Source organism: Leptodactylus fuscus, chromosome 1, assembly GCF_031893055.1.
Source record: "Leptodactylus fuscus isolate aLepFus1 chromosome 1, aLepFus1.hap2, whole genome shotgun sequence".
Classification (NCBI taxonomy): Eukaryota; Metazoa; Chordata; class Amphibia; order Anura; family Leptodactylidae; genus Leptodactylus; species Leptodactylus fuscus.
In genome coordinates, this window is record NC_134265.1 from 229977562 (window position 1) to 230000046 (window position 22485).

Genomic DNA, 22485 nt, shown 5'->3' on the forward strand with positions numbered 1-22485 from the left:
ACAATATAGGTATTGAGGGCTGACACATCTAGCATATTATAAAAAAGAACTATAGGCCAACGTTTTGTCTGCCTTTTGCATGTATACTCTCCAATCATTTTGTCCATCTTGTCAACTCCTCCTTTGGTTTTATTATAATGCAAAATTATTTTGGGTTTCAGTTTCCTGTTATTGGTGTCTATACTTCCATCATGGTGCATTGTACTCAGTAATATGACCGATTTTTCTTTCTTCGCTTTATAAGACACCATTGTCACTTGATTGCAGAAGACAAATACACTATCATAAAGTTGGATCACATGTAAACCTAGTACGGGCCTAAAAGGCCCCAGGTTTGTAAATATGGGGTATTCACAAAAAAGAGTTGTTATTCCGAAATGCCTGTAACATAAAAATATATGAACAACTGGAAATGACTAACAACTATATACCTGAGGAATACCTAGAGTTTCAGAATTCTAACTAAAGTAATCTTGCAGTAAATAGAAAACAATTAACAGAGCGGGCCTGCGAGGCCCCAGGTATGCATTCTAGGGTTAATAACAGTCGTGAAGCCATATAATTAATAAGGATAAAAAGATGCCTATGTTTTAATCGAGGTTACAAACTATCTATGTGCCAAATTTCATTCAAATCCATTCAGTCGTTTTTGCATGATTGAGGAACAAACACAAACACACAAACTTCCAAACTTTCACATTTATAATATTAGTAGGGATAAATTAATAACAGTCATGAAGCCATATAATTTATAAGGATAAAAAGATGCCTATGTTTTAATCGAGGTTACAAAGTATCTATGTGCCAAATTTAATTCAAATCCGTTCAGTCGTTTTTGCATGATTGAGGAACAAACAGTATTTACTACTTCGTCCCATAGAAATGAAAGTGACGATTTGGTAATAACATCGCACAGATAAAATGATACCAGTACGCTGGGACTATTACCGTTAGTACTCGATTAGTTACTAATTAAATACCATCATACAAAACCACATATTACCCCCAAACAGCGCCTATATAGTAGATGATACCAGTACACCAGTGCTCTACAGGTCATATTAATGAATACACTACAGATAAATCCAGTGACTTACTTTGTGCCCCAGGCAGTAATATAAAAATCAGTATTCATGGACTCACTGCTTTCCATTATACAAGTCAGCAAAAATTTTCTCCTTCAATTGTCATGAATAGAAACAAAGTAGCAGAATCTTTAATACTGTCTAAAAGTAAGATTAGACAGTCCTTAACCCCTTCCTGCTGCAGGCAGTTTTCGATTTTAGTTTTTGACTCCCCGCTCACAGCCGTATGAGCGCCTAATGTTCAAGGGACATATTGTACTTCGTAGAGGCACCATTTAGTAACTGGGAAGCTAGAAAAAAATAGAGCTGTTAAAAAGATCTGACTCATTAACATCAGTTTTTGTTTTGTTTTTTTGTAATGGACACCTTCATAACAGAATCCAACGTTAGAGTGAACCCTGCCTAAGGGTGCATTCACACTGAGTAAACGCTAGCTTATTTTGTAGAGTAAAATTACACTTGTAAATTTTGCTATCCCATTGACTTCAATGACATTTTACAGGCGTATTTTTTACAGGCGTATTTTTTACAGGCGTATTTTTACACTTGTAAAAAAATATCATTGAAATGTGTAATTTTACTCTACAAAATAAGCTAGCGTTTACTCAGTGTGAATGCACCCTAAGAGTGCAGACTAGAGAGAGAAGGTGTAATGGAAAGATTTGTAGAGGCTGTAAACTATGCAGACATGCACCTTTGCTTCAGTTCACTAGAACCTGCAAAATACCAACATTCATTATGAAAACTGTACTGACAGGCGATAAAGCTGCATGCCAGCATGGCTTGTACCCAGTATGTGTGGTCTGACCAGGTAAATATATGTTGCAGTCAGTGGCGTAACTACCACCATAGCAGCTGCCACAGGGCCCGGGACATTAGGGGCCCGGTGACAGCTACCCCTGATCTTATCACAGACAAACTGTTGTAACTGCGATAAGAGCAGGGGAAAACTTGTAGGACCTTGTGTGATGTCAGCCGTCACATGACTACGTGGGCGTGTCTTTATAGCCCCGTGCAGTCGTGGAAGAGCTGAAGAGGAGAGATACCACATCTAGGTAATGAAGGGGAGGGATTAATGTGAGATGCAGAATGGAGTGTGTGTGTCTGTGTGTATGTATGTGTGATGTGAAGGAGGGGAGAGGACAGTGTCCTGATATCTGTGTATTAGGAGGAGGGGGAGTTCAATGTCAGTAGATGGATCAGTACTCTACACATTTTTTGTATTAAGACTTGCCTGCAATTGTCTGTGTCATGTGACATCCGTGCGTTATTAAAGATGGCCAACACCACCAAAGACAGGTAAGTAACTTTTTTTTTTATGTCTGTATCTCCCCTCGGTCTCCGATTATTATACTCTGGGGTCTGAAAATACCCCAGAGCATAATAATTGTTCATGGGTGTCCATTATGGGGCATAATCCCGTGTGCAGGGGCCACAATAGAGCGCGCAGGAATGCGGCATTGGGGGGGGGGGGGGTCGGTCAAGGTCTTCGGTGTCGGTCAGGAAGTGGGTGCCCCATGTCAAAAGTTTGCCACGGGGCCCCGCCATTCCTAATTACTAGAGATGAGTTACTAGAGATGAGCGAGTACTGTTAGGATCAGCCGATCCGAACAGCACGCTCGCATAGAAATGAATGGACGTAGCCGGCACGTGGGGGGTTAAGCGGCCGGCCGACGTCAAAGCGGAAGTACCAGGTGCATCCATTCATTTCTATGGAGCGTGCTGTTTGGATCGGCTGATCCGAACAGTACTCGCTCATCTCTACTAGTTACGCCACTGGTTGCAGTTACTCCTTAATATAAAGTCAGTTGCTTAGAACGCTTTCCGCCATCTGGTGGTCATATTTGGCTTTGTTTTCATTGATGACACTCAGTGGTGTTTGGAGACTCATTTCATTCTTCCCTACTGTTATGATCATGTTGTACTTTTGGACTAGGTTAGTGGGTTGTAGCTTCCATTACTTCTTAGGGTATGTTTACATGAAGTTTTTGCTGAAAAAAAAAAATCTGTTTCAGGAATTAAAATACTTTTTTTTTTTTTTTTTTTTTTACACGATGTGATTTTTGTTGCGTTTTTCGTCATGGCTTTTGCTGAGATTTTTTGCTCCAGCACATTGTATGGACCTGGAAACTTCCATTTAAAAAAAAATAAAATAGAAAAAGAAAAACACGAAAATAACAAAAACACAAAAAAATGCATCAAAAACCCCACATCCCAATTTTTTTCTGCCTCTTATTGATTTCAATAGGTTTTTCAAGGTAGGATCTGCCTGAAGATAGATCATGTCGCTTTTTTTTTTTAAACTCTAGCTGCAAAAATAGATAGAGGAAAAATAAATGCTACTGACTCCCATTGAAATCAAAGAGAGGAGTTTTGAGTTTTTTGAGGCAGACCCAATTTCAAAATCAGCCTGCAAAAAACATACCCTTAATAAGGCAAAAAGTCATATCCAAACATGCAACACTTTTCATTATGACTTTAAGGCCAGTTGCAGGCGACCTTGTTCAACTGCCCTGCTGTGAATTAAAGGCACGGGTGACACGTGGGTATGTCTCCGTGTGCTGTCCGCGCACGCCCTGTGCTTCCGCGGCGTCTTTTATTAAGTAAAGAAAGGGCCGCTGAATAGGACAGGAATAGAACCTGTTCTATATTTTGCGGCCTAGACTGTCGGCCCGCACACGGGACCGTGAAATACACGGATAGCACACTGAGCACAGCCACGGTCGTCTGCAACCGGCCTAATTCACAAAAAATTTACTATCTAGTCTGAAATAATGCAACAATTGAGAACTATAAGTACCTAATAACTGATGTTATCCTCTACTTATTTCAATGTTAACTTTGATGGATGGAAGTTAGGTGATGTGTGGCTGGAGAGGGGTATTTAAAGGGATCCTATCATTAAAACGCTATTTTTTGTGACTAACACGTAGGAATAGCCTTAAGAAAGGCTATTCTTCTCCCACCTTTAGATTTCTTCTCTGTGCTGCCGTTCGATAGCAATCCCGGTTTTCGTCGGTATGCAAATTAGTTTTCTCGCAGCACTGTGTAAGCTGCCATTTTTCTTGTGGCCGCGGGCATGCGCAGTCAGGTCTGCCCAAGGCCTGCCTAGAAGTTTGACCCACGGCGCTGTAAGAAGAGGCGTGAAGAGGCCGTTCCTGAAGAAAATGGAGGCAGCACTGGAGAGTTCTCTCGCAGCATTGGGGACGCCCCCAGTGCTGTTTGAGTGCTGGAACCCGCCCCCAGTGCTGTGAGAGAACTCATTTGCATACAGACGAAAACCAGGACTTATACCAAATGGTAGCACGGAGAAGACATCTAAAGGTAGGAGAAGAATAGTCTTTCTTAAAGCTATTCCTACGTGTTAGTGAGAAAAAATTGCGTTTTAATGATAGGATCCCTTTAAATCAGCAGCAAAAGTTTGTTTTTATTAATCAAAAATAACACGCAATTATTAGATGACTTCAATCACGTTTTTAATATATTTTTTTTCTTTTAGAAAGTCTGTAGTTGAAGTTGCCAGTAGATGGCACTCGAGCATAATGAACCTCTAGAGATGTCTTATTACAGATCTGCACAACACAGAGCCATGCTACAACTGGGCACATGAATCATAGAACCACTTTCACATGGAGCATTTACGTGGATGTTTTGTTGCTGCAATAGCCTCCCACCTGTAGAACAATTAGACAATGGAAATTTATAAATAAGCCTCCCCCCTTCGCCCATCAGACAACATAGTTTCACCTGAGACACTTGGTCCACGTGTGTGCTGAATTTACTGTCCTGCACCATATGCCGGGCGCAGGACTTCTAGCAGTACAGTTATCTGAAGTTATATATGATGCCAAGATCATGGAAGAGATAACAGTACAGGATAGTATGTCACTGGGAAGCAGGGACTCGTACAGTATAGTTAACTATACTACTGCTAGGAGTCCCTGCATGAAGTTTATACCAGTAAATCTGCAACACGCATGGCCTGAGTTTCATAGGTGAAAGTCAATCATGTGAATCTAGGTTCAGATGAGGAGCCAAGTAGTGGTCGCAACATATAGCTTGCTGCATGGCAGTGCATGCCACTTCTTTTTTCTATAACACTGGAACCAATCTGTTACGTACGGCTTGTTACTTGTTAATGTCCATAAAGTTCTGTGGGAAAAGCTGCAAATTAAACAGTATAAGAAAACCGCTGCGGCAGGTCTGCAACATGGTGGCTACTTGCAATTTAGAATGTCCACTTCTAAAGAGAAAAGAAAAAAAACACCACATTTCAAATTTGGATCACAGATTTTATTTTAGATGACAATTTGGCGAAGAAATCTTACTGAAATGTGAACCATTGAAATAAAAATATATATAGATCCTTGGTCAAATACTTAATAGTATGATTTGGGAAACTTGACTGACATGCGCTGTGAATAATCCATGAAATACAATGAAATTTAAAGACAATAAAAAAAAAAAAAGATAAAAATAACAGCTGAAAATAAATTTAGGAGTCACATGGGTTTTGCAATCTGGAAGCTTTAAAACATGCTAGTCCTTGGTCCATCATCTAATGCAAGGTGCAGTAACTTCAGTTACTTCTTCAAGAAGCGGTGAAGCAAGTCTCTGAGTAGAAAGGTCACACTCCAAGTTTATTGGCCTGGGTAAGCACAACCTTGAGTACTGGCATGAAAGCAGATGTTTCACTGAAGTTACTGGTGCTCACTATGTGAGTGTGGATGTTAAGCCCTTCCATGTAGTTTCGAGACTCAATACTTCTGGCAATGTTGTGTAAACCTGCAATTATTGCGGGAGATAACTAGAAAAGAAAATAAGAAATGGTTAAAAGAGAGCAGGACATAAACCATAGCTATGCATAAGAAGATCACAAGTAACCTCATATTATTGAATTGTGTAACATAGTAAGGCTGAAAACTATCTAGTCCCCCGTTACAGTCAAAGGAGTCTGGGGGACTCAGTGTCTCTGCTATTTTAGTGGTCTGCCTAGGCGACACTAGTGCGAACCAAGCAGAATAGTTTTATAATAGAGCAAATGTGCTGGCTGTGCAGAAGTTTACATCTTTGCCATAATGTGAAATCTTTGTTAAAATTCTGATATGTATGGTATGTTAGGCTCTACTCAAACAAATGTAAATCTTGTCCAAGTGAACTTCTAGGCCTCGGGAAGAGCAGACTGCGCATGCCCACAGGCCACAAGAAAATGGCCGCTTACACAGTATTGTAAGCGGCCGTTTTCTCGTGGCCTGTGGGCATGCGCAGTCTGCTCTGCCTGAGCCCTAGAAGTCTGAAACCTGCGCTGGAAGAAGAGGCCGTTGCTGAAGAATATGGAGGCTGCTCTGGAGAGAGTTCTCTTGCAGCATTGGGGACACCCCCAGTGCTGCAAGAGAACTCATTTGCATACCGACAAAAAACGGGATTCCTACGGAACAGTGGTGCAGAAAAGACAACGAAAGGTAGGAGAAGAATAGCCTTTCTTAAGGCTATTCCGACGTGTTATTCAGAAAAAATGTGTTTGAAAGATAGGATCCCTTTAAAATCAATGTTTTTCTATGAAGCAACCTGCATCTCCATGTTTTTAATGGACCGTTAAACAGACCATGTCCTATTTTTGTTTGTTTTTATGGATCTCTCAACATTCTCAAATTTTTTTTTATTTTTTTTTGTAGATTGTGAGATGTGGATGATACCTGAATGGCAAAGTGGGTTTGGAAACTAAAGAATGTTAATTTTTGTTGTGAGTTCTGCAGCAGTTTACAATTTGCAAAACAGGTTGAAAATCACTAAGGGTCCTTTCACAAGGAGTAAACGCGCGCTCATTTTGGCAGAATACAAGTGTAAAAAATACACGTGTCATTGAAGTCATTGGGAGTCTTATTTTTACATGTGTATTTTGCCAAAATGAGCGCGCGTTTACTCCGTGTGAATGGACCCTAAAATTGCATCTCTTACACTCTTGGTAAAAGCCAGTTGGGTCACCTGCAAGATATGGAGCTGTGGGCATATCACAATGGACTGCCACTTGTCACCATACATTAAAAGAGTTTATAAGCTTATAAATGTTTTGTTTTTTTAATGTAGATTGTGAGCGCCATTGTTCCCTATCAGTATGTCATTGGAATATGGGAGGAAATCCGTGGAAACACGGGGAGAACATACAAACTCCTTGCAGATGTTGTCCTTGGCAGGATTCGAACCCAGGACTCCAGAGCTGCAAGGCTACAGTGCTATCCACTGAGCCACCGTGTTGCCTGGGCTTATAAAATTGATCACCATCTGCAAAGATCATCAGGGGTCTGTTACCTGGGACCCCCACGGATCTGCTTTTTAAAGTGACATTGCCTATCTGCAGTTCCATCGCTTAGAATAAAGGGAATGAGCTGCAATACCAACCACAGTTGTTGTACAATGTAAGGATGTCTGCTTGGCTTTCTGTGGAGAGGATGCAGAACTAATGGGAATGCTGCAGGTTCATCTAACAGCTGTTCTTTTCTACATGCTATAAACCACATTTATTATCACTACATTACTATCTGTTTCCCTGGATTGATATGCTGGGTTCTGGTGGCAGACTTGTTTTTTGTGGCATTTTTTTGAGCCACAGCTTAGAGTCAATTCAGCAGATGTGAGAAGTGTAAGTGCCTCCTACATACTTTCCATCCTTGTTAAAGTCACTACTGGCTTTGGCTTAAGAGAAAAAAAAATCACAATTAAATCTGCAGCAAAAAAAAGCAGCTTTAGCAGGACTTGCTGATGACATATCCTTACAACAGGTTACCAATTGAAGATTGACAGGGGGCAGAGACCAGAGTCCCCAGCAAATCAATTGATTGAAGAGGTTGCACAGTCCAATTGAGCGCTGCATCTTCATTGGTACTAAATATGCAGTGCCATACATTTGTGTAACTGAGCTGTGATCAGGCCATGTGACTGATGAACATGACATCACATGGCCTGTGAAGTAGAGCGCCACTGCAGTTCAACCAGCTGATCCACAAACCATCAATTAAGCCCTGGAAAATCCCTTTAAATAATCATCAAAGGCCCAAAAATCTGGTTTGATTTACAAATGCATGGCTTCATGTAAATGGCAGCTACTGCACTGCTTTCCACAGAAGCATAACAGGGCTGACATCTCAATTTAGTTAAGAAGCAATATGTAGTAAGCCCACCCTTTCCCTTCAAAACAACATAAATTCTTCTGCTGGAGTGTCCATTGACTTTATACACTGTGTTCCAGATTATTATGCAAAAAGTGTTTAGGAGTGATAAGGTAAGAATTTTTTTGTTTGTCAGTTAAACGCATTGATGGTGATATGTGTCAGGGCTCTTTATATCACTGAAAGCAATTGCAGACTCCTGTGCTAATTAGTTTAGCAGGTGTGTCCAATTAAAGGCAAGACTACTTAAGAAGGCTGTCCCACATTATTAAGCAGCCTACATTTTCTGCCAAAATGGGAAAGAAAAAGGATGTGTCGGCTGCTGAGAAGCAGCAAATTGTGGAGTATTTAGGTCAAGGAATGACTACAATCAACATTGCCAAGACACTTCATCGTGATCATCGCACAATCAAGAAGTATGTAGCTGATTCACAGCGCACACGTGTGCCTGCTGATAAGGGAAAATTGAGGACTCTTTCCAACAGACAATTACGTCAGGTTAAAAGAGCAACTGCAAAAATGCCTTGTCATAGCAGCAGACACATTTTTGAAGCTGCTGCTGCCTCCATCGTCCCCCGAACAACAAGATGCAGGGTCCTTCAGAGGTTTGCAGCTGTGCATAAGCCATCCTGTCGACCTCCTCTATCCACTGCACACAAGCAGAAATGGCTCCAATGGGCCAAACAATACATGAAGACTGACTTCAAAACTGTTTTGTTCTCCGATGAGTGCCATGCAACGCTCGATGGTTCAGATGGATGGAGTGGAGGATGGCTGGTTGATGGACACCCTATGCAAATACGGCTACGGCGCCAACAAGGAGGAGGTGGAGTAACGTTTTGGGCTGGAATCATGGGGAGAGAGATTGTCAGCCCCTTTAGGATCCCTGAAGGGGTAAAGATGAACTCCATAATGTATGTGGAGTTTCTCAAACAGCACTTCCTGCCATGGTTCAAGAAGAAGAACCGTGTATTCTGCAGCAAGATCATTTTCATGCATGATAATGCACCAATGTCTCATGCTGCAAATAACACATCAGTATCTCTGGCTGCTAAGGGCATAAAAGGAGACAAACTTTTCCCTGACCTCAACCCCATTGAGAACCTCTGGAGCATCATCAAAAGGACTGTCTATGACGGCAGGAGGCAGTTCACATCTAAGCAACAGCTCTGGGAGGGAATTCAGTCCTCATGCAAAACAATTGAAGCAGAAACCATCCAAAACCTGACAAATTCAATGGACAAGAGAGTTCGGAAACTCCTTTCCAAAAAGGGGTCCTATGTGCAAATGTAACATCACCTAGAATAAAGTTTTGACTTGAAAATTGTTTGATTTCAGTTTGTAATAACCTGCTAATGCTTAGAATTTCACAAATGACCATTTTTTTGTTCTTTATAAAAAGAAAAAGGTTGAAAACTCTGCTGTGCATAATAATTTAGAACATGCATTTGGAGTGCATTTTGTGTTTACTTTTTTTTATTAAAATATACTGTTATCATAGGCAGTTTTTTCAAAAACCTTTCAATTGTACTCTAATAGTTGATGACTGGAAAATTACAATGACTGCAATTCATATATGTAATTTTTGAAAATATGAGAAAATATTATTTGCATAATAATCTGGAACACAGTGTACATGCAGGTGGTCCACCATAAACACTGAAAATATTCTTACTCTGCAGCATTTTTCCACACCTACCTAATACTCTTGCACAGTATTGTATGGCAAACCACATAGCATGCTACAGTATCAAGAATTCCCATGTCTTTACAGATGTAGCCATTAACTGTACAATGGTATGCAGAGTGTTTTCCCCCACATTACTTCTATAGTGTGCTGTGTGATATTCTTTGGATTCTATGTGAAATATAAAAACCTTGGTTAACTTACTGTTTGCTCTCTTAGCTTATCATAGAGGGACTCTAGCCTCTTGTTTGCATCATCCAATTTCCTTTTGGTTTGCTAGAATAGAGAAAACCAAAATGTTACATCAACACACATGTCAATAACAAACTATTCTAGTAAAATAACAAGAACTCGCAGAACAGGGAGCAAAACAAAGCAAAGATGCCCTGATCCCCCTTAATCCACTAAGATATTTTTCGCTTATTTCCTCTTATGGGAACGGTTTCTGTGAAATCAATACAATGCAATATAGACAAATTCAAACACACATCACAAATCAGAGAAATAATGGAATTTCAGCAATAATATTAATGATTATTTATAGAAATTTTACAGCATTTAACAATTCACCATTGATCAAAAATAGGAAAACCCTGCATTCATGTATTTTAATGCAATTTTCACAGATGCATCACAATTTATACCTTGTGACAGATCGAAGCAGAAGCTGATGAACCACATTGATTGATAATGGGGTTTCTGCCATTCTGATGCCATGTTGTGCTATTTTTACAGTGAAATGTGATGATGTAACGGCTGACAGAGGTGCTGTAGGGAAGCCTTTATCTTTATTGTATATACTTAGTTATAAGAATCATGTAAGCTGTAATAGAAGGAATTGGTACATAAACTCTAAAAATAAATTCAATGAAACTCACAGGATCAATGGCTGATGATAAACATCTTTGTATAAGGGCCTCAAAAGTTGTCTTTAGGACTAGGTGTTCCTCGGGGATTGGGTTCTTGGTAATCTTCTCAGCAGGCAAACTGTGTATAGCCTGAAAAGCAAAGAGAAACTTGTAAATGCTGCAGGAATTATTGTTAAAATCAATCATGTATAAATACATGCTAATAAAAAATAACTAATTTTACTTAAAACAAATGTCTGCAAATTCCATTAATATATTTTATACTTGCAAGACCCATTTCTTATAGCAGTACAATATTTCCATCTGCCCTATTAGAGTATGTTCACACTGAGTTTTTTGCAGGCGGATGATGACGCGGAATCCGCCTCAATATCCGCCTGCAAAAATGTCTCCCATTGCCCCGGTGAAGAGCTATCAGTGCCGGTACCGTAGCTCTTCACTGTCAGAAGGGCGTTTCTGACAGTCAGTCAGGAACGCCCTTCATCACAGTAACGTCTATTGGTCTGTACTGTGAGAGAACAGAACGCCCCTTCCCCTACTCCTGATAGTACTCGTCCATAAACTAGTACTGAGGAGGGGTTTCTCACTGCTCAGCGTCATCGCTGGGCGGTAAACAACGACCCCTCTCACAGTACAGAGCAATAGACGCTACTGTGAGGAAGCACGTTCCTGACTGACTGTCAGAAACACCCTTCTGACAGTGAACAGCTACGGTACCAGCAACGATAGCTCTTCACCGGGGGCACAGAACAGGAAAGACAACGGCTTTCTAGCAATATATTTGTATATGTATTACACTGCAAGTGCCCCAGGAAGTGAAAGGTCCTCTTTAAACTTAAAAGCTAGGACAAGGGAAATAAAGTTAAATTATTAACTACTGAAAAGAGTGTACATAGTTCAGTGGCCTAAAGTGTATGTCCCATTTTATTTCCTTTTTTGCTGCTGTATTGGGAAAGGGGGTGTGGGTGTTGTGAACATTTTTCTAATACACTTTATTAATCTATCAAACTTCCTTTTGATAGAAAAAAAGGCTGTAAAGTTCCCATTGGCAATGATCTAAGTAAGCATTGCCAGGGAGAGACTGTCTGTACACCCTTACTCCATGCAGCCTGTAGAGCCAAAGGGGGATGGGTCACTTCAAATGACTGTATCTCCGATTTTATACCACCTAGTAAAATGCTTCTGAAGTACTTTCTCCTGAAGTACCTTCTATAAAAATAAAAAAAATTAAGAGATATCACTGGTTAAAAACAGAGTCAGGAATGTGTTTTATATTTAGCCCGCACTGCTACATATTAAGTTCAAATTCTTGTCTGTTTTTAACTAGTGATATCTCAGGTTCTGTTACAGCTAGTACTTCAATCTTGGAATTGTATTATCTTGGCATTTTACTAGCTGGTATAAACTCAGAGATACAGCCATTTAAAATGACTATCCGCCTTTTGATTAATGTTTCAGCTCTTCATATTTACTATACAAATGTGTAAAAACTTTCCCTAGTAACAGCTCAGTTAGACGGTTGCTAGGGTGAATGATGCAGTCTGTTTTTTAATAAAAAGGAAGTTAGATAGGATAATAAAGTATATTAAAAAAAAATGGTCATCAAACAGCCCCCCCCCCCCCCCCCCCCTGCCATTTCCCCCAAAAAATAGTGGATAAAAGAAAGGGAGTCACACTTTAATTTCTCCATAGGCTAAAAGAAAAGTGAAATTGTATAATCACCTGTATCATGTTGCCAATGGGAGCACCTGGAGCACCTTCTGTATTAGGCTTTGAAGAATCGAGATGTGGCCCTGGTGGTGGAATTGGCATGTGAGATGGCTGATATGGAACTGATGTTGCAGGAGCTACAGGCAATGGAACTTGTGGCTGTTGGGACCGTGGGTCTGCTACAGGGTTCATTATAGGAGCTGTGATTGGTGGAGGTGGAACGCGGTTTTCAAGAACCTATAAAAAAAAAACATAAGCAAATTATTATAAATCACCATGTGACTTTTCAGATTAAACAGTTGTGTATGTGTGTGTGTGTACACATGAGGTTTTACAACAATTTTCAGCTGTCCCTGACCTTGTGATTTGAGACTAGCTCTATGATATCTCCAAGAGGAAGCACACAAAAGAGGAGATCCTGCTCTCCAATACTCTCTCACTCAGAAGCAGCATGGAAAACATAAAGCTGTACTGAAGTGATGTGACTAAAACTTACTATTAGCTGCAGCAACATGTTCTTGTGTCTCTTTGCTTCTCTCTTACTGGAACTTAACTACTAATTTATGCAATTTTTTTTTAAATGACATTGACCATTTAGGCAATTTTGGAGTAGTTCTCTGCAACCTATTTACTGCAGATCCCCTATAAGGATAAGGCGAGACAATTAGACACATGCCACAAACCTTTTTCTTTGAAGCTCTACTGAGAGCAGGAGGGTCATTCCATCCATTCTGAGGCCCTGAAAGAGAATAGTTTGGTCATATTAATGTTCTAAAAATATGATGCACAACAGGGAAGATTCTGGAACTGATTATTATAAGATTATTATTAGAAAATTTTCAAAGAATCAGAATGACACAAATGGCCGTAGTATCCAGTGTTAGAAGAAAAATAACAATTAACATTTTCTAGTCAGTGGTTTAAGGTGTAGCCTACACTCCCCATCACTTATTGGGAACCACTATAACTGAATTTCCCAATATACTTATAAGTGAAGCCATTTAAAATCATAGATCTTAAAGTTCTCTCAATCTACATTCTGCTGAGATTTCTGTAATTCCTACTTATGTTGATGTCTTTCACTCTGAAATTAAGAGACTGTAACCCAAGGTATGAAAATATTTGTCTCAATTATATGTAAAAAAAATTCATACTTGAAATTTGATACAAATTTGTAAAAGCTGAGACAAAATTAGACAAAGTAACACAGCCCTCAGACAAGTGTAGTTTCTTCATTCTGGTCAATGAAATCTTCTGACATGACAGCAGATATGGTTGAGAAATCTACAGTCAATGAATTTTAAGATAAACACCTATCTATCCTAAAATAAAATGGTAGATTAGATGGACCACGTGGGTTTTTTCTGCCGTCAATCTTCTATGTTCCTAAAGGTGAACCTCAGCTTCAGTCAGGGCTAGTTCCCACAGTTTTTTTTGCAGGAGAATTTTGACGCCAAATGCGCCTCTAAATCCTTCTGCAAAAAAAGGCTCCCACTGACTTCAATGAAGAAGCGAGATTCTCTATCTTGCCGTGGCTGATTTAGCCGTGGCGTCTGCGTCTCGAGACACGTTCCTGTTTCGGCCCATTCATTCAGGCCTAATCAGGAGTGGAATGCCGAGATGGAACGTTCACAAGGTGGAAAAGGTTTCCACGACCTTTTCCTCCGTGTGAACATACCCTAATATTTTGTGGTCAATTAAAAAGAAAGAAAAAAAAAATAAACAGTAAGATTTGTCCAACTTTTGTTTAAGGCCTAGGTTCCATGTTGCGGAAACTCAGAATTTTTTATTGCAGATTCTGCTGCAGTTTTTTGAGCCAAAGTCTAGAGAGAATTGAAAAGGAATGGAAAATATAAAGGAAGCTCTTAGAAGTTCCACTCCTGTTAAATCCACTCCAGACTTTGGCTCAAAAAAAAAAATGCAGCAAAATCTGCAACAAAAAAACCACTGTGTTTCTGCAACTTGGGGGCTTAGCCTAAGGCTGAAGTCCCACATTGCAATTAAGCACCGTTTTACACTACCTGCAAAGTGAAAGAGATTCTAGATAATTCCATCTACACATTTCAGAAAAAAATCTGTAGTTGAAAAATTGTGTTTTCAAAAGCCAGCATTTTTGAAACTTGCAGCTGGCGTTTACCATATAGGTATAATAAAAGCAGAAAGCTTGCAAAGGAAGATCTGCGAAAACGCAATGAAAAACTAGACCTGGTTGTTGATAAAATGTAATTCATCTAGAAACTCACTAATTGGTATTCATTTGCATCGGCCTAATTACACAGGCTGATACAAACGGAATAGGGGAGGAACAATCTCTACTATGATCATTTCTTCCTCGTTCAGTTGCAGTGATTATACGGAGTACTGCTTATATCACACAGCGCTGCTGATAATCTGCATCTTTCTGTAAAAGAATATATTGGAGCTATAAAACTTAAGCTAGATAAATGTATAAGTCATCATTTGAAGATCAGTAGGGGTCTAGTTCAGATGCTTCTGAATTCACAGGCAATGGTTCAAGTGTATGGGCTTGAGATGCAATCCCATTGTGAACAGTTTCAGTCAAGAGGCCATAGCACTCAACTAATCTCTTCAAACAGCTGATCAGCAGGGGTACTAGGTATCAGACCCCTAGCAATCTTCAATTGCTGATCTATCCTAAGGACAGGTCATCATCAAGTGATACGCTTTGAAAACTCCTTTAAGGATTACAGTCATTGAACACACTAAATTTTCATCTGTGTATGACGCAAGGTAACTTAAAGGGGCTCAACCATTGGGAAAAGTCATTTTTAGATAAGCACATCCTTGCATAGCCTTTAGAAAGGCTATTCCACACTTACCTTTTGTAAGTAAATTGCCTCCGTGGTTTTCGAATGAGCCGTTTTTATTCATATGCTAATTAGCCTCTCGGTGCACCCCGGAAATCTCATTGTGCACTCTCTGCTATTCTTTCCTATGTATGTGTACAGCACTGGCAGCTTCTGCTGATGACTTCCTGCTTCCTGTTTGCACACACAGATAGGAGAGAATAGCAGAGAGAAGTGCTGCTGGGAACTTCCTGTGCTGGCTGGAAGCTAATTAGCATATGAATAAAAACAGGCTCATTCAAAAACCACTGAGGCAATCTACATACAAAGGGTATGTGTGGAATAGCCTTTCTAAAGGCTATGCAAAGATGTGATTAGTTAAACATGAGTTTTCCCAATTAGAGAGTCCCTTTAATACTGAACACCATGTGTACTTTCACAACCAATGTAATTTTAAAAAATTTAGATACTTGAAAAATAACTATTTCCTAAAGTCTGTATACAGCCCCAATAAATTATTTTAGGAGATGGATTTTAGGATTATTTTATTTTAGGAGATTAGTAGGAGACAGTCGGATGTCAGGGAGTAACAAATAACTACAGCATTATGTAGGGTTTATTTATTTTTTTCAATTGGTAGCGATGAAGATAGATGGGTCTGCTTAGGAGCAGTAGACAAATTATTTAAATTTGGTTTAAAGGTTGTTTCATTGTTTAGAATTTTAGGCGAACTGGAGCAATGAAACGGATGGAAAATAATAAAAGTATTTTCATTATTATTATTTCATTTATTTGATTATTCATATATTGTTATAGGTTTGGGATGTTAAATTAATGAAAGCATAAAGTTCAATAAACTCAATAAGAGGAATATAAATTGCAATAAAACTCTACATCTGCTATTTGATTTTTATTGCGCTCATGCTGCAGCACGCTGTTCACCTTGCAGGTAAGTTGTCATATCTTGAACAATGGAATATTCTGCAGATAAGATGCAAAGATCACTTATTATGTAACATTATCATTATCTTCATAGTAAAAGTCAAGCATTTTATATCAGCCAAGTCATGTTAATTCACCAGTCTACAGTACATTTGGTTCCTTGGGTACATTATCAGATCCCATACCTATGAAATGAAGTTTTCAAAACTGAAAAAACACTTATTTTGCCACCCACTTGCATTTACTACACTAGGTGTCATTTTAATGTACAAAATCTATTTGACTTGGAATATCAACAAAGCTCGACGCACCTACTGCAGAGAGTGGAGAAAAGGGGTCTAAGGCTAAAACCTCATGTGGGTCATTCCGTGTCAAGTGAACCAATGATTTTTCCCTCTATATTTTTAATTCTTTTGAGATTTTGTTATTTGGTAATAGTGTGTCAGAGAATGCAAAATGTGAAGAAAAAAAAATTCTAGAATTTTTTTTTGATTTTTAATTGATTTTCAAAGTTCAGAAAAAGTGCGAATTTCTGTGTTGCCTGCCTTTACATTTCTCCTCATAACTTAGGCTAGAAAAAAGATAGAGAAACAAAATAAACGCCATTCTACTCAGAACTATACAGGCTTTCACCAAAATATGTCACAAGAGTATCTTTGTTAATATTTTACCCATGTGAACGCAAACGCAAAATTTTAAAACGCATTTCCGAAAAAAAACGTTTTATTTAAAAATTTCAAAAAAATGCACATGGGCCTGCTATGCCCTTAGCCACATCTGTACCAAAATTCAAGCTGGGATCGCGATGGGATAATATTTTAAAATATAACTATTACAGTGTCATTCCGAAGATCTTGAATTCAGATCTGTTCAGCCTGTGGTCTAAAAGTGTGGGGTCTATATGTGAGATATGTACAGAGAATGATCCACCTCACAAAATTTTAATGTTAACTAATGTAAGACTTGCAGTATACAGATCCTGTAATATGACACTGGAGTGGGACCATCTCTCTCAGAGGTGTGTTTCTGGTAGGACACTTATTGTAGTTCACCTCAGATAACCACAAGACGGGAGGTTCCAATCTTCATGTTTGATGCATGTCCCTTATTATTAAAGGTAGAGTAGAGTAATTAATACAGAAGTCATGTTGTTATGTTCTCATATTGCATTGCTCAGTACAGTGGGGCAAAAAAGTATTTAGTCAGTCACCAATAGTGCAAGTTCCACCACTTATAAAGATGAGAGGCGTTTTCCACCATATTTTCCACCATAATTTGCAAATAAATTCTTACAAAATCAGACAATGTGATTTTCTGGATTTGTTTTCTCATTTTGTCTCTCATAGTTGAGGTCTACCTATGATGTAAATTACAGACGCCTCTCATCTTTTTAAGTGGTGGATCTTGCACTATTGGTGACTGACTAAATACTTTTTTGCCCCACTGTATATGTTGATGCAGTCACTGATGTAAGGAATGACTGAGGACTTGATGCTAATGTACAATTACTAGGTAGTATGGAAGGACACTTATTGTAGTGCACCTCAGATAACAAGAAGAAGGGAGGGTCCTAATCTCCATGTTTGATGCATGTCCCTTATTATTATAGATGAATGTTAATAAAGAATATAACATATAATAAATATATATATATATATATATATATATATATATATATATATATATCTTAATAAATTACATGTTTAGTGATAGAATAAAAAACAATTGTTACATGTAGAAATAGGTGTTATAAATATTGGTTCTTGTACTCTTGTTAACATATAATTAGGATGAGACTATTTAGAAAATCGCACTTGAGGATATGAACAGCTTTTTTCTTTTGGTTTGTTCAATGCATTCAGGTTGAAAATGCTTATGTTTTTTTATTGTTGCATATAAATGTTGAATTCAGCAAGTTGTAATTTGAAAAGAAAAAAGGAAGAAGCTCACACAAACAGAAAATCAGATGATTCAAGGCTTAAAAAAAAAATTGATCCCAATTTGGACCCAAGTTGAAAACCTGTACAAATATAACCAAGAACACAAGTAACACAAATGCATTTTTTCACAATTTTAAAACATACGTTTTTTTCACAATTGCGCATCAAAATTTTGAATTTGATTTCTCCAAAACAAAATATAAAGAAACATCGTCTTGTGACATATCAAATGAAAGCCGGTACCGCTCTGAGAAAAATGATGCCTCTCTCACCTATTTATCTTAATTCTAGCCCAAGATATGTTAAAAAATGTAAAGCCATACCAGGCCAAAATTCACACTTTTTCAAAACTTTAGAAGTCTATAAAAAATTAACTGATGAAGAAAAAAATTCAAAACTTTTTATTTGTAATTAACTTAAGTTGTACTTCATAAAAAATAAAAAAAAATCTAAAGACGTCAGGTAAAAAAAATATTCCTATTTGGATCACTTGATATGGAATGACCCATGTTGCAGAATAGTAGCTTTTTCAATTGCAGAATTTGCTGCATTTTTATGAGCCAAAATCAAGAGTGTCTTGAAAAGGAATTGGAAATATGAAGGAAAGACATACTTTTCCCTTATGTTAAATCCACTCTTGGCTTTGGCTCTGGATCAAAAACATCGCAGCAAAATATGCCACAAAAATAGGTTTTTCTGCAATGTTGGGCCTTATCCTAATCATATGTTTACACAGCCAAAACGACATATCAGAAAAACTTCTAGAGTATTTTTGCAGTGGAGGCTGAGCCTCATGTTTTTGCTGTGTGTTTGTACCCCGATTAGCCCCATAGAATATGTGTGGCCACCCTCTATGTTTTCAGTGCTGTTTCCAGCTATAAAATTGCAGCAACATAAGGCAGGCTGCTGAAAAAAAGAAATAGCATAAGTTACTGATTCTTGTTGAAAACAATGGAAAGCAGATTTAAGAGTTTTTCCAAATGGATTCGAAAACATAGAAGTAAAACAGCAATGTAATAACAGGATCTTCTGATTCAGAATCATTGTGAAAAAACTCTTAGATCCTACCCAAACTACAAAAGACAATGTCAAAATTAGGAAAAACAGTAATAACATAGAAACCTTAGAAATATGTACAGACACAATACATAACAAAACAAGATTTTCAAATGATAATAAAACTAAAATTACAGAGCATAAACCTATAAACAAAACATTCATGCATTTTGTTTTTACTCTGCCAGTTAAAACAAACAAAAAAATGTTTTAAGAATCCCATGCTCCCACCACCCCATTTCATGCTCAGACCTGTTCTCTGGGATGCAGGCAGCTCACTGGCAGCAGGCAGAGTACCTGTAGGTCCAGGTGGAGGTATTGCATAAGGAGCAGAGGCAGCTGGAACTCCTGGCCTGGCATGCTGGAAAGATGGTCCAGGAGGAGGGAAAGAAGGAGAAGATGATGTAGACACTGGAGGGTGCTGAGGCGGCACCGGATAGTGAGGCTGAGGAGCAGTATGGGAAGACGAGGCATAAGAAGAGCTATGGTAGGGAGAGGCAGAAGGAAGTGAGACTGACGGTTGAGGTTGATAGACTGGTCCCTCAGAACCATAATACTGTTGAGAGGGTGGATAAGCTATGCCAAAAAAGAGGAATAAAAAAACAGAAATTAGTAACTATTAGTTTGCACGTTTTGAGAAAGCAATATCATGCAAATATATTACTTGAAATATAATGTACCTCAATAGATAACAAATATGAAATGATACAAATGCCCAAATCTAAAAAAAACATCAGCAAGTTATCACATCTGTAACAATGGCATATTCTTCAGATTTGGACTACTGTACAGTGTAGAACTGTCATAAGACTGACACCAGCAGAATTCACTAGTAACCCATTTACTAATTGGGTTCAATTCAAGGGAGTCTGTCAACAGGAAACTCTGTATCAAACTAATAACACTGCATCGTAGGGCTGCTGTTAAACTTTTGTATTCTGCATTATAACTCCATTTTCATGAAACCAGAATTTTATTCTTATGCAAATTAGCTAAAAAGAGCTTTAGGCCAGGGCCCCGCCGGACGGAAACACAGAGATATGCCTGTGGCGGAAATGGCGCAGGAAAAATCGTGGCGTTTTACAGTACAAGCAAAGTGGATGGGATTCTAGCAGTAAAAACCGCTGTGCAGATACCCAGTCTTTTCCACAACCAGCACGGTTTTGGAAATGGCAGCATGTCAATTATACATACGGAAACGCTGGCGGTTTCCCCAAAGGTATGATTGAAACAGAAAGTCCACAGAAGAAAACTCTGAGTGAATTTTCCCGCAGCGCATTTTTGCTGCGGGACGTTCGGTGGGGCCTTAGCCTTAGAGGCATTTCTTCAGCTAGGCTTTAGAACTCTCCGCTTTAGATAATTGGTCTTAACTGCCGCCCAGCTCCATCCTCCATTGCTTGAGTGACATCTTGCATCTTGTCTGCAGTTAGGGGTGAGTAAAAGGTAAAGCACCCGCAAGAGAATTAATAATGTTCCTAAAGCCCCTTTCAGCTAACTTGGATAAGACTAAATTCAGATTTTCATGAAAATGGAGCTACAATGCAAAATAATGCAATTTGGAAACTGTAGAAGCAGCCCTACAAGGTTCTGTCATTAGTTTGATACCAATTTTCCGGCTGACAGTCTCCCTTTAAGTTCTGCCAAGATGTCTATGAATTTGATAAGAAGGAATAGTACTGCATACAGGCCTATTCTTCCTGTCAGATATGATGGAATCAACTTAAGGGAACTGTAATAAATAAATAAATAAATAAGAACAAAGCTTAAAGGCGCTTTTAGACGTGTGGATAGTAGTTCAAAGATTCAAGTAATTGGGGAAAAGTGGGCCAATTATTGCTTCAGTTGAAACCATTTAATGTTCCCTATGATGTACTGGGAGTTTTAAAAACAAGTCAGAATAGGGTGAAACTGGAGAAAAACTGCACTTGTGCGACTTTCTTATGGATTTTTACAGCGTGCTCTGTGCAGCCAAATTGAAATCTATTCTATGGTACGTTATGGTTGATACAATTCCAGAGATCACAATTTTATATATTTTTTTAAAAACAAAATAGTATAAAGTTGTACACTCACTAAACATAAACTGATTGGATATAGTTGTGGATATGCCATCACTGTATGAGATGGGAATATTCTCTTAACTCTCTACAAATACAATACAATGCACATCAATACATACTTTGTGGGTACGTTTGTCGACCACTCATATTATAAGGGTTGGCATTACAATCCGGTGCAGGAGCCGAAGCTCCTGAAGAAGGTGAATACAAGTTACTAGGGATGTTGAAGCCTGGAGGTGGAGGATTTTCTCTCTGTAAAATGTAAAAGCAAGTCAATTTGTATGTTACTATAATTTCGTAATGTAGCATGGTATTAATAAATTTTTTGCAGTGATTATTTGCCACAATTTCCACTCCAAGCAAGTGTTTGGGTAAAATAGGTCTACATTAGTAGTAAGTTTACATGCCATTAAAATAACAACAGAGTGCCAAATTTCTGTAAGTGTATCTGAAGACTAGCTGCGATATATTTTCAAGAAAATGTCACAGGGGAACTATTGGCTGAGCAATATGTAATGATGTGCTGTGCAAAATCAGATCATGCCCAGTGAAACTGCAAAGGAAAATAAGAGGCAAACCTTCAAGGGTACTGCAATGATATACCTGTGTGTCAAAGGAAGAAGAGGCAGCAGGTGCAAAGCTGGTAAGGGCAGTAGGGTTTTTGTTACTCCAGGAAGTGACAGTAGGGGCAATTCTAGCCTGAAGTAAACAAAGAAATAAAAATCACTGGAAAAACTAAGAGTTAAGAACTAAACTGTGCCTTGGTCAAAGGGTGGGCATTTCCCTTTTGGTTCTATAGAGAAAAATGCCACTAAATAAATACCATAGGATTTCAGTAGACTTCAGATGAAGTATAAGGCAATTGTGAAGAGAGGGCTGCCATAATACAACTGTTGCACAAATAAAAGCATAGTGTGAGAGATACTGTAGGTGTTAGAATAGGAGTAACAAAAGAGGCATCAAAGATGACTTCATACAACTGTATGTACTATCATACTGGATAAACATAGTGTCCGTAAACCGTCTCCTGGGAATAAAAATGTTAAAGGCAAACAAGTATCTTCGAAGCAAAGAATCTAATACTACTGAAACACAAAACAAAAAATTTGTAACCATATAGGCATCTGCATAACTTCCATAACCATAGCAACAAAGTGAACCAG

At 38.6% G+C, this 22485-nt stretch overlaps 1 protein-coding gene across 6 annotated transcripts in view; it reads right to left on the minus strand.

The window, feature by feature from the left end:
• Positions 1-5430: 5430 nt before the first annotated feature.
• SEC31A (SEC31 homolog A, COPII component) overlaps positions 5431-22485 on the minus strand; it is a 55423-nt gene continuing 38368 nt past the window's right edge. For 2 of the 6 annotated variants that reach the window (XM_075283745.1, XM_075283744.1), the window contains exons 21-29: positions 21926-22021; positions 21442-21574; positions 19515-19838; positions 16267-16305; positions 13201-13256; positions 12530-12754; positions 10817-10936; positions 10143-10214; positions 5431-5892 (exon numbers count right to left, since the gene is read on the minus strand). In XM_075283745.1, coding sequence (XP_075139846.1) covers positions 5713-5892; positions 10143-10214; positions 10817-10936; positions 12530-12754; positions 13201-13256; positions 16267-16305; positions 19515-19838; positions 21442-21574; positions 21926-22021 — 1245 coding nt within the window. In that variant the 3' untranslated portion in view covers positions 5431-5712. The remainder of the gene's footprint in view (positions 5893-10142; positions 10215-10816; positions 10937-12529; positions 12755-13200; positions 13257-16266; positions 16306-19514; positions 19839-21441; positions 21575-21925; positions 22022-22485) is intronic. The other 4 variants (XM_075283747.1, XM_075283749.1, XM_075283748.1 and 1 more) reach the window with 4 other exon arrangements.